This window comes from Rhinoraja longicauda, chromosome 3, assembly GCF_053455715.1.
Source record: "Rhinoraja longicauda isolate Sanriku21f chromosome 3, sRhiLon1.1, whole genome shotgun sequence".
NCBI classification, from domain to species: Eukaryota; Metazoa; Chordata; class Chondrichthyes; order Rajiformes; family Arhynchobatidae; genus Rhinoraja; species Rhinoraja longicauda.
The window spans coordinates 40,752,365-40,770,954 of NC_135955.1; the positions used below are offsets into that span (position 1 = coordinate 40,752,365).

The 18,590-nt window shown below is 40.5% G+C and overlaps 1 protein-coding gene across 2 annotated transcripts; it reads right to left on the bottom strand.

Moving 5' to 3' along the window:
- Window positions 1-897: 897 nt before the first annotated feature.
- Window positions 898-18,039, bottom strand: LOC144592375 (cysteine-rich protein 1). 2 transcript variants are annotated; one of them, XM_078396935.1, is made up of 4 exons: window positions 17,946-18,039; window positions 16,953-17,047; window positions 5,951-6,005; window positions 898-1,481 (listed from the first exon to the last, which is right to left on the bottom strand). In XM_078396935.1, the coding sequence occupies exons 1-4, from the start codon at window positions 17,986-17,988 to the stop codon at window positions 1,405-1,407; spliced, it is 270 nt and encodes an 89-aa protein (XP_078253061.1). In that variant the 5' UTR covers window positions 17,989-18,039; the 3' UTR covers window positions 898-1,404. The 2 variants fall into 2 exon arrangements, with proteins under 2 accessions (XP_078253061.1, XP_078253060.1); XM_078396934.1 differs by having other exon boundaries at window positions 16,953-17,077; window positions 17,946-18,038.
- Window positions 18,040-18,590: the final 551 nt, after the last annotated feature.

The window sequence follows — 18,590 nt, forward strand, 5'->3', positions numbered from 1 at the left end:
CATAGACTATTACATACATCTTTTATCTAAACACCACTATCGTATCTGCTTACACCACCACCCCAGATGCATTCCAGGGCATTAGCTACTCTCTGTGTACAAAAAACTTGCCCCACAAACCTTTCTTTAAACTTTTCCCTCTCTGAACTTAAAGCTATGCCCTTTAGTATTTGATGTTTCCACTCTGGGAAAAAAGGTTCTGATTGTCCACCCTATCTATGCCTCTCATCATTTTATAAATTTCTATCAGGTCTCCCCTCAGGCTCCAATCATGGTCCAAGCAAGTCTCCTGCACTTCCCTTCTCATCCAGTCTCCTCCCTCATTTACCATGACTTCTCTGCAAAATTGGGAGCTCTCTTGCTTTCCACTGCAGCCACTCTTTATTCTGTAGCATAGGTAATGAATGTTAGTGCTGGTGAGCTACGATGGGGAGCGCGCCTTTAAGAGCTGACACCTTTCTCCAGTGCTGTGTGCAGTGTCTGCAGTCACACTGAATTAAGTATTATCCTGTCAGAATCTTTCATATCAAATTTTAAAGCTTCTTTCTGGGTATAAAGTATCCTAACCCCAATTTTTTAAACAATGTTGTGATTTTCGTTTTGAGGAAGCTTAATTTTGCACAGCACTGACCCCTTTTTTGAACCAAAAGTAACCGAAATCCAATTCCAAGACAAAGAATTTTCAGTTTAATGAGAGAGAACAGAGTATCGACTTTTATTTTCAGAAACTATTCTGAGGGAAATCTCAGACTATATTTCAAAATCATTTATTCGGTTCCTTTGAATTTTCTAGTAGATATGAAATTTAAAGTGGAAAAAGAGACAATTATGCATCAACAGGAAATCAAGAGATGCAGACAGGAAGTGGCAGAAATATGTTTTCTTTTATTATAGAAAGATATAACTCTTACAAGTAAAATGACACTATTGCACAGATTACTCATGTGTAGCTGCAAATAGCAGTCTACTGTATATTTTGGTTTACTGCACTGAAGTCAGAGCATGAATGATTGAAACACTAACCAGTCTACAGAGACCAGCCAGCAGCTCATCTCCAACCAACCAAATTAATGTGTTGGGTGGAAAAATGGATAACACTGAGCTGCTTTGTGAAGAATTGTAGATTTTTTGTATTGCCCTTTGAAGACCAGAATTATAAACAAGACCATAGAATTACTGTCAGACATTCAGAAGCAAACATTGGTTTCATGAGCAAAGCTACATTACTGTGGATGGTTTGAGATCATTATTTTCAAATGTCTTCTCCTTTACATAACAATGGAGCACAGCAACTAATTAGTTTCGAAAGACACAATTGTTTCCATGAGCTGTTAATTTTCTTTTTGATGCTGTTCTAATTTTCTTAAGAATTGAAGATGCAAATTATTCTTAAACAGTATGACACTAAGTGCTGGGGTTCTCAACTGGAACATTGGATCCAGCTGCTCCAGAAGTCGTTCGAGATGCTGGTCGCCTTGCTCCTACAGTGAAATACAAGCAACATTAAAAATAAAGATAAAAACTAAAGGACTGATTAGCAAATGATTCAGACAGTAGGAACTCCATTTGCTGAGTCTGAGTAGACACTTTTCATATTGTCTGCCTCAGTCCCATTTGGGTATATATTAACCTATTTAAGGTATTTTGTTTATTTTGAATAATTAATATCCATGTAAAATTGTGCATTTTAAATATTTGTATGAGAGCTTAGTTCATCAGACTTCATACTGTTTCATGGTTGAATCTTGCAAAGCTATACACAATCCTGGCTAAGTCACTTCTTCGTGGGCCTTCCACTTCTCACTAGTGTGCAGTTTTTGTAGAAAACCATTTTGATTCTGATTAAGTATTAAAAAAATCTTAGTCCTTAGACCTTTCATTGACATTGAGTTTGGAAGGTAAGTTTAAACAAAAGGCACAATAAATAATATGTGCTCTGTGTTAGTCAGTATACTTTATGGTGAGTGAAGTTGTGTAACCAGGTGCATCACTCAGTGGGGCCTGAGTCTGATGTTGCAACAGATCCGTTGCAGGTTGAAATCAAGACTTTTGATATCCCAACCAAACTGGGTTATGTATCTTTGCCTCGGCTTGTCCTGGCAACAGATAATTCCAATGGTGTCTGTTACGGAAAGTATCATGATGATACAACAAAAATATACTGGGAGGCTCTGATGAAATAAAGCAGACAAGGCTGATATGGTCCATTAACACTTGTTACGCCAATTAGCTTTCCTCTGTAACATACAATTTATATAATCATTTGTAAACTGAATGGAAATCTTATTATTAAATCAGATTTAATCTAAGCAATTTGAGAATTCAAGATTCGCTTTCGGATAACATCATTATACTGACTATTGTGGTTCTAATATTATTTGGGCAATATTATTGGTGGAGAGTGATGTAAAGTTACCATGGTGAGTTCTTAAAGTACATCCTGTAGAAGTACATATTTTAACCATAGTGCAGTGATGGTAGAGGTAGATATTCAGTCTGGTAGCAGCACTGTTGTTTCACGTGTGTTGGTTATTTCTTAAATATTTGGCTGGATTCATTCAATAGGCAATAGACAATAGACAATAGACATAGGTGCAGGAAGAGACCTTTCGGCCCTTCGAGCCAGCACCGCCATTCAATGTGATCATGGCTGATCATTCTCAATCAGTACCCTGTTCCTGCCTTCTCCCCATACCCCCTGACTCCGCTATCCTTAAGAGCTCTATCTAGCTCTCTCTTGAATGCATTCAGAAATTGACCTCCACTGCCTTCTGAGGCAGAGAATTCCACAGATTCACAACTCTCTGACTGAAAAAGTTTTTCCTCATCTCAGTTCTAAATGGCCTACCCCTTATTCTTAAACTGTGGCCCCTTGTTCTGGACTCCCCCAACATTGGGAACATGTTTCCTGCCTCTAACGTGTCCAACCCCTTAATAATCTTATACGTTTCGATAAGATCTCCTCTCATCCTTCTAAATTCCAGTGTGTACAAGCCTAGTCGCTCCAGTCTTTCAACATATGACAGTCCCGCCATTCCGGGAATTAACATTCAAAAGTAGAATGAGTGTTCTTTGGCCTTCCTGAGCCTGTGCAGTAGAATGTGGATGATCCAGAATATCAAGCAGTTGTCTATGTTTCTTTACTTACACAATGATAATGCACACCAATCAATTATTTTTTAAAGATTCAATTGTTAATGTAGCTCACCCATATGCAATCAGCTGTGTCCCTCTGGATGTTGACATATTGATGTTCAGGGAACTGAAAGTGGTGATGCAGAGCAAGTTGTAAGATGTTTAATGTATTTGATTCAGGGTGAGTTTTCATTTTGAACTGAAGGCAAGAAATTTTTGAAGCCTATGTGCTTTGGCTGCCTTTTAATACTACTTGGAATTAACCAAATTGGCTGCATTTTGGTTTCTGTGATAGTGGAGATCTTTAGAAGAGGCCAGGTATGACTGAATACTTTTGACACAAGACATGTACAATATCTTAAGCCTTGTTTGCTTGATTCATTGGCAGACTCCATGATTATAGTGGGGACCTTCACAGAACGACCACTTCCCATTAGGTGGTTCTTTACTATTCAAAACTAATGATATCTAGTGCGGTGCAACAAAATATATTTCATTGTTATTATCAAACTGTCCCCAGGCAACATGTTGTATTATCATTGTGTATTTACGATGCAAGCAACCCTTTCAAGAAATCGACTACATTTGTACCTCACTCCACAACTTGTTGGTGCGATGTATGACTCATTATTCTACACAATGCAATGAAGCAGGGAAAGCCTCCTGGATTGATGATAATGAAAGATAAAAACATGTCTTTCATATTATGTTATGTTATTGCTAACAGCCCCCATCCTAATTGTCAGCTGCTAGATCTCTTTCCACTCAGTTCAATTGGTGCGTTGAGGTACCATACTGCAGAACATCAGGAGTGTATACTGTGAAGAAGAGACTTGAAATTCCACAAGTGTCCAGATTTTGCTAATCACTAACAGCAATTATTAAGCAGTTTTGCTAAAGTGGACTGTAACTATGTGTAGACCAAACTGGGTACAGATGGCATAATCTCTGAACATTGGTATTGGCTAATGTTAACCCACAAAACATCAAATTTGTTTACTGAAGGAATTTGATTCCCTAGCTCATGAATTGCGATTTCATTAATGGTACAGGCTGTTGAACTAAGGCTTAGTTCTGGTTTATGATGCGAAAACTATGTGATCCTGCTACTTCATAAATAGACTCAAACCCTTGGGACTAGAAAGTAACTATACGAATGTTGGAACATTAAAATCTCTGGGTGGTAAGAAAAAAGGAACCAGGTTGATGAATATCAGTCTCTGCACAAAAGAAATGACTGAAAGTTTCATGGTATCCTTGTGAATTGCTGAGTTGTAAAAACAATTGTTGATAAGAAACAGAAAACATTATCGCAATCTCAGGATATCCACCGGGTGGGTAATAAGCGATAATTACATCAATTTACACAAGAGCATAATAATTTCCTTAGATATAAAGAAGTGCGACTCCCTACGTTTCTACAGTGTTTCTGTTCTCAAAAAACAGAAGTGTATGAAGAGAAGTGGTAGAGTGGTAAAAATGATGATGGACAAATAAATTATTTATATAAAGAAAGATCAAACAAAAAGTGTCTGTTGCATTCTCAGGAGATTCTAAAGCATTTCATTGCCAGTGAATTATTTTAGTAGCATAGTTGCTGATGTATAATCAGCAAATGTGGCAGGCAATTTGTGCATAACCAAATTCCCTCGCATTCACAAGATAAATAATCTATTTTATTCATGTTATCTGATGGAATAACGTGTTCAGAGTATTAGGAAACATTTTTGCAGATAATGTCATTAGACGCTTTTATAAGCACATTCTTTGAGAACAGACAGTGGCTTTGTTTAATATTTCTTTCGAAAGCCATAATTTATAACAGTATTGCCCTCTTCACATGGCATGAAGAGAATTTCACATTAAGTTCACAGGGAATCCAGGCCTTACTGACCATCACAACATAAATTAACAGAATGGATTGCCAAAATGGACTGCAATCATATATATGTAAGAAGGAACTGCAGATGCTGGTTTAAACCGAAGATAGACACAAAAAGCTGGAGTAACAGCAGGACAGGCAGCATTTCTGGAGAGAAGGAATGGGTGACATTTTGGTTCAAGACCCTTCTGCAGACTGGGAATGGAAATGAGAGATGAGAGATATAGACGGTGATGTGGAGAGATAAAGAACAATGAATGAAAGATATGCAAAAAAGTAACAATGTTAAAGGGAACAGGCCATTGTTAGTTGTTTGTAGGTGAAAATGAGAAGCAAGTGTGACTTGGGTGGGGAGGAATAGAGAGAGAGGGAATGACTGGGCTACCTGAAGTGAGATAAATCAATATTCATACCACTGGGCTGTAAGCTGCCCAAGCGAAATATGAGATGCCGTTCCTACAATTTGCATTTCGGGTTGGATGCAGGTGACGTGATCTTTGTGAACAAATTTGATTTTGTTTGAGCTAACTCTCAAAGTATCAGATTTATTTATTGATTTATCCCCAAAATCTGGAGGAAATGCATTCAACATTTGTCAAAGCCAATTCTTTGTCGCAATCTCAGGATATCCAAGGGTGGGTAATAAGCGGTAATTACACCAATTTACACAAGAGCATAGGACAACATGAAGAAGCAGGGTAAACGAGAAATCAGAGTGAATGGACGCTGTATCAGTAGGACAGTGTAAAGATTTTGCTATTTCTTTTCAAGGTTAAAGTTAATTTTGAAATGTAACTATATATTCCTTAAGATTATGTAATTTTTGTAGCTACAAGTGTTAATCCACCTTTGTGTATTTCTGTTTCTGCAATTCTGTGTTTTTCCATTTGCCTGTGTCTAGGGTCCCCTTATAGTAGATAAATGACATCTTACCTCTTGGTCCAAAATGCTGTAGGTAGCAGTGATTGCAGTATGGTTTCTCATTATCCTAAGGAAAAGCAACGGTAAAATAAAGTTGAAATACATTTTTGAAATATATATTTATTTTAATTAAGTAATTTGGATGACATTGTATTCCCCAAATACCCCAGAATTCTTTATTTTTCTGCTTTCTGCAGACTCGTGCTTTAAGCACAATGGGCTCTGCATGCAGCAAGATCCGTGCACCAAATGAAAAATGAATACTTATTTGGTAATATTGAGTAGGAAAGGGAGGTCAGGCAGGACACTCACCTAGTTATTTAATGCCCGACTATACAATACCCGCAACAGCACAGTTATTTGCCCAAAGGGACTATCAGCAGAAATTGTAGATTCCAATTCACTGAACCTACCATTTGTCAACCACGTGAAGAGGCAGCCTTTAAACCCACATGTATCTGTGATGCCTCTCACTGACAAATCTAGTTTAAGCAGCTGATGTACAGTACTTGATGAGAAGCATAGAGCAGTAAATGGCTGGCAATTACAAGTTCTTCTAGGAAGGACCTATTGCCATGCTCATGCTTGATGATGACAGTAACTATTTACATGAAGCTGCAGAAGGCTGTCTGGTTTTGGAAGGAGGCTGCATATGGTTACTATATTTTCAAGGCTTGGTGGCTTTTCATGAAGCCAACCATAAAGGTTCTGTAGCAGCAAAATGCCTCCAGTTGATGTGTCTGCTGTTTGTTGTGGCAGAATGTATGTCAGGAGGATGGTGGCAGCACGTGGCCACAATGTGGTGAGCTGTGCAGCTCGTGATGCCAACCTATCAGAGTAGCTATTTGTGCAGCCTACATATTTAATAGGCTATATTGGTCTCAAGCCCGCTCTGCCATTTGATAACATGGCTAATACTGCAACTTTTCAATTTTTCTGCCCTTTCCACACATTCATCAATTCCCTTCTTACTCAAAAATTTATCAATTGTATCTTTGAATATATTTAATGAATTGTGCAGAATTTCAAAGATTAAACTCACTTCACTCCCAAATGTTTATTCGATCACCATATAACCATATAACCATATAACAATTACGGCACGGAAACAGGCCCGTTCGGCCCTACCAGTCCACGCCGACCACTTTCTCTGACCTAGTCTCATCTACCTGCTCTCAGACCATAACCCTCCAATCCCCTCCCATCCACATACCTATCCAATTTACTCTTAAATAATAAAATCGAGCCTGCCTCCACCACTTCCACTGGAAGCTCATTCCACACAGCCACCACCCTCTGAGTAAAGAAGTTACCCCTCATGTTACCCCTAAACTTTTATCCCTTAATTCTGAAGTTATGTCCCCTTGTTGGAATCTTCCCCACTCTCAAAGGGAAAAGCCTACCCACGTCAACTCTGTCCGTCCCTCTTAAAATTTTAAAAACCTCTATCAAGTCCTCCCTCAACCTTCTACGCTCCAAAGAATAAAGACCCAACCTGTTCAACCTCTCTCTGTAGCTTAAGTGCTGAAACCCAGGCAACATTCTAGTAAATCTCCTCTGTACCCTCTCCATTTTGTCGACATCCTTCCTATAATTTGGCGACCAGAACTGCACACCATACTCCAGATTCGGCCTCACCAATGCCCTGTACAATTTCAACATTACATCCCAACTTCTATATTCGATGCTCTGATTTATAAAGGCAAGCATACCAAACGCCTTCACCACCCTAGCCATATGAGATTCCACCTTCAGGGAACAATGCACAGTTATTCCCAGATCCCTCTGTTCCACTGCATTCCTCAATTCCTTACCATTTACCCTGTACGTCCTATTTTGATTTGTCCTACCAAAATGCAGCACCTCACACTTATCAGCATTAAACTCCATCTGCCATCTTTCAGCCCACCCTTCCAAAAGGCCCAAGTCTCTCTGTAGACTTTGAAAATCTACTTCATTATTAACTACACCACCTATCTTAGTATCACCTGCATACTTACTAATCCAATTTGCCACACCATCATCCAGATCATTAATGTAAATGACAAACAACAGTGGACCCAACACAGATCCTTAAGGGTACTCCACTAGACACTGGCCTCCAACCTAACATACAGTTGTCAACCATTACCCTCTGGTATCTCCCATTCAGCCATTGTTGAATCCATCTTGCAACCTCACTATTAATACCCAACGATTTAACCTTCTTAATCAACCTTCCATGTGGAACCTTGTCAAATGCCTTACTGAAGTCCATATAGACAACATCCACAGCCTTGCCCTTATCAATTTCCCTAGTAACCTCTTCAAAAAATTCAAGAAGATTAGTCAAACACGACCTTCCAGGCACAAATCCATGTTGACTGTTTCTAATCAGGCCTTGTTTATCCATGTGATTATATATATTGTCCCTAAGTATCTTTTCCATTAATTTTCCCACCACAGACGTCAAACTAACAGGTCTATAATTGCTAGGTTTACTTTTAGAACCTTTTTTAAACAAAGGCACAACATGTGCAATGCGCCAATCTTCCGGCATCATCCCCGTTTCTAATGACGTTTGAAATATTTCCGTCATAGCCCCTGCTATTTCTGCACTAACTTCCCTCAATGTCCTAGGGAATATCCTATCAGGACCTGGAGACTTATCCACTTTTATATTTTTCAAAAGTGTCCGTACATCCTCTTCTTTGATCCTCATAATTTCCATCACTACTCTACTTGTTTCGCTTACCTCACATAATTCAATATCCTTCTCCTCGGTGAATACCGAAGAAAATAAATTGTTTAATATCTCCCCCATTTCTTCCGGCTCAGCACATAGCTGTCCACTCTGACTCTCTAATGGACCAATTTTATCCCTCGCTATCCTTTTGCTATTGACATATCTGTAGAACCCCTTGGGGTTTACTTTTACATTACTTGCCAAAGCAACCTCATATCTCTTTTTTGCTTTTCTAATTTCCTTCTTAAGATTCCTTTTACATTCTTTATATTCCTCAAGAACCTCATTTACTCCCTGCCGCTTATATTTATTGTATATCTCCCTCTTTTTCCGAACCAAGTGTCCAATTTCCCTGGAAAACCATGGCTCTTTCAAATTATTATTCTTTCCTTTCCACCGAACAGGGACATAAAGACTCTGTACTCTCAAAATTTCACCTTTAAATATCCTCCATTTCTCTATTATATCCTTTTCATAGAACAAAATGTCCCATTTCGCTCCTTTTAAATCCTTTCTCATCTCCTCAAAATTAGCCTTTCTCCAATCCAAAATCTCAACCTTTGGTCCAGATTTGACCTTCTCCATAATTATATTGAAACTAATGGCATTGTGATCACTAGACCCAAAGTGCTCCTCAACACATACCTCCGTCACCTGACCCGTCTCATTTCCTAACAGGAGGTCCAACACTGCCCCTTCTCTGGTAGGTACCTCTACATATTGCTGCAAAAAACTATCCTGCACACATTTTACAAACTCCAAACCATCCAGCCCTTTAACAGAATGTGATTCCCAGTCTATGTATGGAAAATTGAAATCACCCACCATCACTACTCTGTGCTTACTACTAATATCTGCTATCTCATTACATATTTGCTCTTCCAATTCTCGTTCCCTATTTGGCGGTCTATAATACACCCCTATAAGTGTTGCTAAGCCTTTCTCATTTCTGAGTTCCACCCAAACAGCCTCCCTAATCGAGCCTTCTAGTCTGTCCTGCCAAAGCACTGCTGTGATATCCTCCCTAACAAGCAATGCAACACCCCCACCTCTTGGCCCTCCGATTCTATCACATCTAAAACAATGAAATCCTGGAATATTTAATTGCCAATCGCAACCCTCCTGCAACCATGTTTCACTGATCGCCACCATTGCCCCTTGCCAGTTAGAAGAAACAACCTCACCATCAGTTTGGAACTGCTGAGTTGTTAACTAAACTTAGTTAATTCTCTTTATTCAACATAATTTAGTATTGTTTACTCCATTGTTTACTCCAGGATTCTACGTTTCTGCAGGTGGAAAAAAAAAGGTATTCCAGAATGTTTTAAAAACTTGCATGTTTATTCACTTTATATAGTCTTTTCGGAAGTTTGTTCAGTGAATTCATACACAAGACTGAAATATTCTAGTTAGTTGTTTGGCAATAAAGGAAAATAAAGCTTTATGTAAAGCACATCATGATTATTTTCGTGATAATTACTTAAAATTGTGTTCATTGGCTACCTAGTTACCAAAGAAAAACAAATTCTCTTTTTATGTGTAGGAAAAAAAACTGCAGGTGCTGGTTTAAATCGAAGGTAGACACAAAATGCTGGTGTAACTCAGTGGGTCAGGCAGCATAGCGGGAGAGAAGGAATGGGTGATTTTTTGGGTCGAGACCCTTTTTCAGACTGATGTCAGGGGAGGGGGTGGGACAATGATAGGATGTAGTTGGAGACAGGAAAACTAATGGGAGAACTGGGAAGGGGGAGAGGATAGAGAGTGGAAGCAGGGACTACCACTGGGTGTAAACTGCCCAAACGTGAAGTGCTGTTCCTCCAATTAGCACTGGGCCTCACTCTGACAATGGACGAGGCCCAGGACAGAAAGGTCAGACTGGGAATGGGAGGGGGAGCCACCGGGAGATCAGGTTGGTTGAGTTGGACTGAGCGGAGGTGTTCAGCGAAACGATCGCCGAGCCTGTGCTTGGTCTCGCCGATGTAGAGAAGTTGGAGGAGGTGCAGGTGAACCTCTGACTCACCTGGAAAGACTGTTTGGGCCCTTGGATGGAGTCGAGGGGGGAGGTAAAGGGACAGGTGTTGCATCTCCTATGGCCCCAGGAGAAAGTACCTGGGGAGGGGGTGGCCTGGGCGGGAAGGGACGAGTGGATCAGGGAGTTTTGGAGGGAACGGTCTCTGTGGAAAGCAGAAAGGGTTGAAGGATAACTTGGTATATGCGACGGCTGATGGGGTGGAAGGTGAGGACAAGGGGGACTCTATCCTTGTTACGAATGGGGAGGGGGAGCAAGAACGGAGCTGCGGGATATTGCGGGATATCACTCTACACCTCCATCCCCCACCAGGAGGGTCTTAAAGCCCTCTGTTTCTTCCTCAACCACAGAACCATCCAATTTCCATCTACCAATTCTCTCCTCCGCCTAGCAGAGCTGGTCCTTACCCTCAACAACTTCTCCTTTGACTTCTCCCACTTCCTCCAAATCCATGGCTGAGCTATGGGCACTTGCATGGGCCCTACCTATGCCTGCCTCTTATTAGGGTACATTGAACATTCCCTGGTCCAGGCGTACACTGGCCCTATCCTTGAACTCTACCCCCGCTACATTGATGACCGCATTGGTGCTACCTCTTGAACCCATGCAGAACTCACTGACTTCATCAATTTCACCACTAATTTCCATCCTGCGCTTAAATATACTTGGACCATCTCTGACATCTCCCGACCGTTTCTGGATCTCACCATCTCCATCACAGGAGACAGACTAGTGACCGACATCTACTACAAACCCACTGACTCCCATAGCTTGACTACACTTCTTCCCACCTTGTTTCCTGTAAAAGCTCTATCCCCTACTCCCAATTCCTCAGTCTACGCCGCATCTGCGCCCAGGATGAGGTGTTCCATACTAGGGCATTGGAGAGGAGCAAGTTCCTCTGTCCCTCTCTTCCCCTCCCCCTTCCCAGTTTTCTCTCTATCTTCCTGTCTCCACCTATATCCTTCCTTTGTCCCGCCCCCCTGACATCAGTCTGAAGAAGGGTCTCGACCCGAAACGTCACCCATTCCTTCTCTCCTGAGATGCTTTCGGACCTGCTGAGTTACTCCAGCATTTTGTGAATAAGGGCATCGGAGATGTCCTCATTATTTAGGAATCGGGGGATTCCCCTCTTCCGTTGTAGATGAGGCTCTCACCAGGGTCTCCTCAATATCCCGCCTCCCCCTCCCCCCATTCATAACAAGGATAGAGTCCCCCTTGTCCTCACCTTCCAACCCATCAACCGTCACATAGAACAAATTATCCTCCAATATTTCTGCCACCTCCAACGGGATCCCACTACTGGCCACATCTTCCCATCTCCACTCCTTTCTGCTTTCCACAGAGACTGTTCCCTCCAAAACTCTTTGGTCCACTCGTCCCTTCCTACACAGGCCACCCCCCATCCCATGTACTTTCCCCTGCGGCTGCAGGAGATGCAACACCTGTCCCTTTACCTCCCCCCTTGACTCCATCCAAGGACCCGAACAGTCTTTCCAGGTGAGGCAGAGGTTCACCTGCACCTCCTCCAACCTTGTCTATTGTATCCGCTTTCCAGATGTCAACTTCTCTACATTGGCGAGACCAAGAGCAGGCTCGCCAATCATTTCGCTGAACACCTCCGCTCAGTCCAACTCAACCAACCTGATCTCTCTATCCCCTCTTTCCCTCTCTATCCCCTCCCTCTTCCCAGTTCTCCCACTAGTCTTCCAGTCTTCGACTACATCCTATCTTTGTCCCGCCCCCTCCCCTGACATCAGTCTGAAGAAGGGTCTCAACCCGAAACGTCATCCATTCCTTCTCTCCCGAGATGCTGCCTGACCCGCTGAGTTACTCCAGCATTTTTTGTCTATCCTCTTTTTATGTACTTGGTACTTTCATATAGTCCCTCAAAGCAAAACATACCAAGATAATTCACAGGAACTTTACCAGTCAAAGAATGTTACTGAACCAAAATGTGGTACATTAGGGTACGTTATAGTTGAAAAGCTGAGTGTCTTAAAGGAGGGTAACGTTGAAAAATTCAGGAACAGTGTCAGATCATAGAGTCTTGATAGGTGAAAGCCCAACAATCATGAGGTTGGAATGAGAGGAGGAAATATTTTTTGGAAGGATTTTGGTCTGAAGGAGATGAATGATAAGAAAGGGCAAGATCATGAAATCACTGGAAAAGGTTGCATATAGTGACATTCCTACAGTCAGGGAGAATGGAGATGATTAGATAATTTATCTGACAATCAAGCCCTTTGAAGTTACAGAGATTGATTTTATGGAGGAAAAATATGTGCAACATCCTCTACCTACTGAATGTTCTGATATAATTATCTTCCTTTTATTGGGAGAGTTACTGTAGTTTCTGTTTCTTCCAATCTTTAAACATAGAAACATAGAAAAAAGGTGCAGAAGGAGGCCATTTGGCCCTTTGGGCCAGCACCGCCATTCATTGTGATCATGGCTGATCATCCACAATCAGTAACCTGTGCCTGCCTTCTCCCCATATCCCTTGATTCCACTAGCCTCTAGAGCTCTATCTAACTCTCATTTAAATTCATCCGGTGAATTGGCCTCCATTGCCTTCTGCGGCAGAGAATTCCACAAATTCACAACTCTGGGTGAAAAAGTTTCTTCTCACCTCAGTTTTAAATGGCCTCCCCTTTATTCTTAAACTGTGTCTCCTGGTTCTGGACTCCCCTAACATTGGGAACATTTTTCCTGCATCTAGCTTGTCTAGTCCTTGTATGATTTTATATGTCTCGATAAGATCCCCTCTCATCCTAAACTCCAGTGAATACAATTTTGTTTTGGGGGTAAAATGCTGAAAACAGATTTTGTTTTGGGGGTAAATTGGTTCTGGTATACAACAGACTGTTGCTTTGAGTCAAATACCACATCCTACCTCCACCATTTGGCTGCTGCAGTTGTCAAAAGAAAATTTTGATTTGAAAAAAGGATAAGTTAAGATCATGGGAAATAAACAATAGGATAACCTCAACCCTCCATATCCTCGATCTCTTTCAAAACTCTGACATCAATACCCTAACATCCCATAGTCCAGCTCACTGTCCACCCTGTGCATGGTGACGCACAAAGATTCTTGGTCGAGTTTTGTTCAATTTTAAAAAATCTTATGGGGATTCTCATTCAAATATTTTCATTGCTCCCATCTCTATATGTCCTCTAGTCCAACCTTCTCGGAACTCTGCTTTTCTCAAATTCTGTCCCTAATATTTAGGACACTGTCATTAGACAATAGACAATAGACAATAGGTGCAGGAGTAGGCCATTCAGCCCTTCGAGCCAGCACCGCCATTCAATGCGATCATGGCTGATCACTCTCAATCAGTACCCCGTTCCTGCCTTCTCCCCATACCCCCTCACTCCGCTATGCTTAAGAGCTCTATCCAGCTCTCTCTTGAAAGCATCCAACGAACTGGCCTCCACTGCCTTCTGAGGCAGAGAATTCCACACCTTCACCACTCTCTGACTGAAAAAGTTCTTCCTCATCTCCGTTCTAAATGGCCTACCCCTTATTCTTAAACTGTGGCCCCTTGTTCTGGACTATATCCTTCCTCAAATTTGGAAACCAAAACTGCACACAGTACTCCAGGTGCGGTCTCACCAGGGCCCGGTACAACTGTAGAAGGACCTCTTTGCTCCTATACTCAACTCCTCTTGTTATGAAGGCCAACATTCCATTGGCTTTCTTCACTGCCTGCTGTACCTGCATGTTTCCTTTCAGTGACTGATGCACTAGGACACCCAGATCTCGTTGAACATCCCCTCTTCCTAACTTGACACCATTCAGATAATAATCTGCCTTTCTATTCTTACTTCCAAAGTGAATAACCTCACACTTATCTACATTAAACTGCATCTGCCATGTATCCGCCCACTCACACAACCTGTCCAAGTCACCCTGCAGCCTTATTGCATCTTCCTCACAATTCACACTACCCCCCAGCTTAGTATCATCTGCAAATTTGCTAATGGTACTTTTAATCCCTTCATCTAAGTCATTAATGTATATCGTAAATAGCTGGGGTCCCAGCACCGAACCTTGCGGTACCCCACTGGTCACTGCCTGCCATTCCGAAAGGGACCCATTTATCCCCACTCTTTGCTTTCTGTCTGTCAACCAATTTTCTATCCATGTCAGTACCCTATCCCCAATACCATGTGCTCTAATTTTGCCCACTAATCTCCTATGTGGGACCTTGTCGAAGGCTTTCTGAAAGTCGAGGTACACCACATCCACTGACTCTCCCCTGTCAATTTTCCTAGTTACATCCTCAAAAAATTCCAGTAGATTTGTCAAGCATGATTTCCCCTTCGTAAATCCATGCTGACTCGGAATGATCCTGTTACTGCTATCCAAATGCTCAGCAATTTTGTCTTTTATAATTGACTCCAGCATCTTCCCCACCACTGATGTCAGACTAACTGGTCTATAATTACCCGTTTTCTCTCTCCCTCCTTTCTTAAAAAGTGGGATAACATTTGCTATCCTCCAATCCACAGGAACTGATCCTGAATCTATAGAACATTGAAAAATGATCTCCAATGCTTCCACTATTTCTAGAGTCCCATCAGTCTACCCAAAACCATTTCCTGCCTAATGTGGATTTCCTTCAGTTCCTCCATCACCCTAGGTTCTCTGGCCCCTAGAACATTTGGGAGATTGTGTGTATCTTCCTCAGTGAAGACAGATCCAAAGTAACGGTTTAACTCGTCTGCCATTTCTTTGTTCCCCATAATAAATTCCCCTACTTCTGTCTTCAAGGGACCCACATTTGCCTTGACTATTTTTTTCCTCTTCACGTACCTAAAAAAACTTTTGCTATCCTCCTTTATCTTATTGGCTAGTTTACCCTCGTACCTCATCTTTTCTCCCCGTATTGCCTTTTTAGTTAACTTTTGTTGCTCTTTAAAAGAGTCCCAATCCTCTGTCTTCCCACTCTTCTTTGCTATGTTATACTTCCTCTCCTTAATTTTTATGCTGTCCTTGACTTCCCTTGTCAGCCACAGGTGTCTCTTGCTCCCCTTAGAGTCTTTCCGCCACTTTGGGATAAATTGATCCTGCAACCTCTGCATTATTCCCAGGAATACCTGCCATAGTTGTACATCCTAAGGCTTGTATTCTGAAATTCCTTTCCTAAACAGCTCTGCCTCTCTAAATGTATCTGCCTTTGTCTACTTTTTATCAGTCTTTTAGTTGCATGGTGGAAATTTTCTTTGTGTGACTTAGTATCAAAGATTAATTAGATAAGGCTCGGGAGAATTTTGTATGTGTTAAAGGCATATAGAGTGCATACAGTTTGCATTTAAAAATGCATTCAAACAAAGCATGGCTTCCATTAAAACATTGTATGCTATCATTCTGTTTGTCTCTTTGTAATGATCAGCTGTCACAGATAAAGGGTTAAGGATATATCTGAAGGGCTAAAGATGTTGTAAAGCACAATGCTATATTTCAATTCCACATCTTCTGGGATTGGTTAGAGAATATAATCTCCAACCAATTGCTTTGTTTGAATGCACTTTTAATTGCAAATATATGCACTCTGAAGGATTAAATTATAAGGTACTTTCCAGATGATGATGTTCAGTTCTCATCTGTTCTTTGAAGTTTCCGATTGTCTGGTTCCTTTATTCATTTTAAAGTGAATTTCCAAATAAGACTTTTTGATATCTAAAGTCCTATTTGCATGAAGTATGTCACTTCAAAATGTCTCAGACCTCTGTCTTGTTTAAATTAACAACGCAGGCCATTTTAAAATTCATTTGCTGTCTTGCTTTACCCTGGGGAGGAGCTGACTTGAGTCAGTGTGATTTAAATTTGCATCCTGTATTTATTCCAATCTACATACCAGTTTACTCATGTTGTAGCTTTCATTTACACCAATGCACACAGCAAAGCATAACGCATAATATAGCTGAAACTAGCAATTTATCTCCTGCTCAAGTAAGCAATCTTGCTGAGAATCACATTCTCCCTAGTGCCCTGCATGTAAATGGGGAGAATCCCAGTAGTGGAATTCTAACCCAGATCAAGGTGAAACATGATTAGTTTCATCTCCAGATGTACATGGGTCAAGAGATATTGATGTTCATGATTAAAAAGGAAGCCTCCGATGTTCTGGTTGTTTATAATTCCCACAAGGAGGCAACCATAGAGCTAGGTTGATGGGGCTGATTATAATAATGCAACTAGGACATAAAGACATTGGAGCAAACAGAAAGAGGCTTAAGACTCCTCTTACCTCTGCATGTTGGCCAGGACTTAACTGACGTTTACACCGGTAGCATTTCAGGCAAAGGGGATGGTAATCTTTGCCCAAAGATCGCTTCCTCTCCGCTGCAGAATGTAGAATGTTGATAAGGAATGCTTTTTAAATGAAAAATCATCAAACACAGCCAAAATATTTTTTTCTCTATAAATTCTAAAAACGTTGGCAAGGTTTATTTAATTCATCGCAACTGGATGGCAAATGAGACGTATCCTTTTATCTTTCCAGAACAAGCACACCTTTAATCTTGGCCTTAACAGGAACATCATTGTGACACGGATATCCTTTCTCTCTGTGTGGATTAGCAGGTTTATCCAAAGAACGTTTTCAACATGCGTCCTACAGAGCAGTGTTTGGTGACTGACCTTTAAGACAAGGTGTCACTTTGGGGAGATTTTCTATGAAAAAGTGATAATGTGCCTTTTATGCTGTTTGTTATTTGCCATTTGTGGGTTGACAAAGCAATTGTCATGTGACTAATATGGAGGCCAGTTCCTTATCTCGCAACAGGTGTAAGGCGAGAAGCTCTCAACCCATCAGGCCCATTTCTGCTTGCACACCATATGCTGCATTCACTCTTTGGTATAAAGTGCCCAATGAGTATTTTAAAAAGAGGGAAGTTAATTATTTTAGTTTTACTTTACCAACGCCCATCTTAGCTGCGTACTAATTAATTTGTAAAGCTTAGGTGGAAAAAAATAGAAGACACTTTGACAAGCTAAATACCCACAGTGTACAATCATCTCATCGTGAATATTGCTGGATATTGTAATTTGATATTTGAACTCAAAGGCAAATTGAATCCTTTCCCAAAACCTTTAAGAGAACATTTAGCGTTATTTTCTAAAAATGTTCAGTTACACAACACTGTACCAACCGCAAAAAAGAACAAGCCACGATAACTTATTTATACAATTAATTCTTTCTTCGGCCAAGTATTAAGTCTCCATAGATTTGCACACTTACCAAAATAGACAGGCTTCCCACAAATTGGACAATATGAAATCATCTTTTAAAATTCTCTTTATTCAATCCAATGGCGGTTGCAGCTTGTAAAAATGTTTTTAAAAAACTGACAGGAAAAGCTTCAAATGTGACGTGTTAATTTTAAAGGCAGGATGTGGTTTCCTTTAAGGCAACCATCAGCAAAGTCTCTGAGAAGGTTAAGAAAAATATTATTTGTCAAAATCCCTGGATTGTACCTTTAATATTCTTTAAAAATGTATTTTTTATTTCAGCCTTTAATGCACAGAAGTATGAAAATATAACAAGATTTTCTGTAATTTTTTAAATTTATTTGTGTTTAATTAATTATTTTGAAAAAATATTTTGTCTGGTTTGTCATTAAATGAGGGGTAAAATTTGTTATTTTCATGAATGAGTGGATTTATTTTCCTTTTATCTTTAAATATGTGGATAGTTGGTAAGTGGATAACTTTCAGCATCCCGTTTAAGTTAATATTATATAATTCGAATGATACATGCTCTCTAAACAGGTAGCGTCTGTTTGCCCATAGCTGTTTGGTATTACTGCCACCGTGACCGATCACAACATAACACAAGAACAAAAGAAACAAGTAAAAAATTATCGAGTAAGAAATAGACATAGAC

Excerpts from the sequence above, each read along its gene's own strand:
- LOC144592375 (XM_078396934.1), bottom strand. The coding sequence starts at position 17,988 with ATGATTTCATATTGTCCAATTTGTGGGAAGCCTGTCTATTTTG. Across the intron at positions 6,006-16,952 it reads GTCCTGGCCAACATGCAGAG|GATAATGAGAAACCATACTG; the intron begins GTAAGAGGAGTC and ends GCTTTTCCTTAG. Across the intron at positions 1,482-5,950 it reads ACAGCATTTTGGACCAAGAG|GAGCAAGGCGACCAGCATCT; the intron begins GTAAGATGTCAT and ends ATTTCACTGTAG.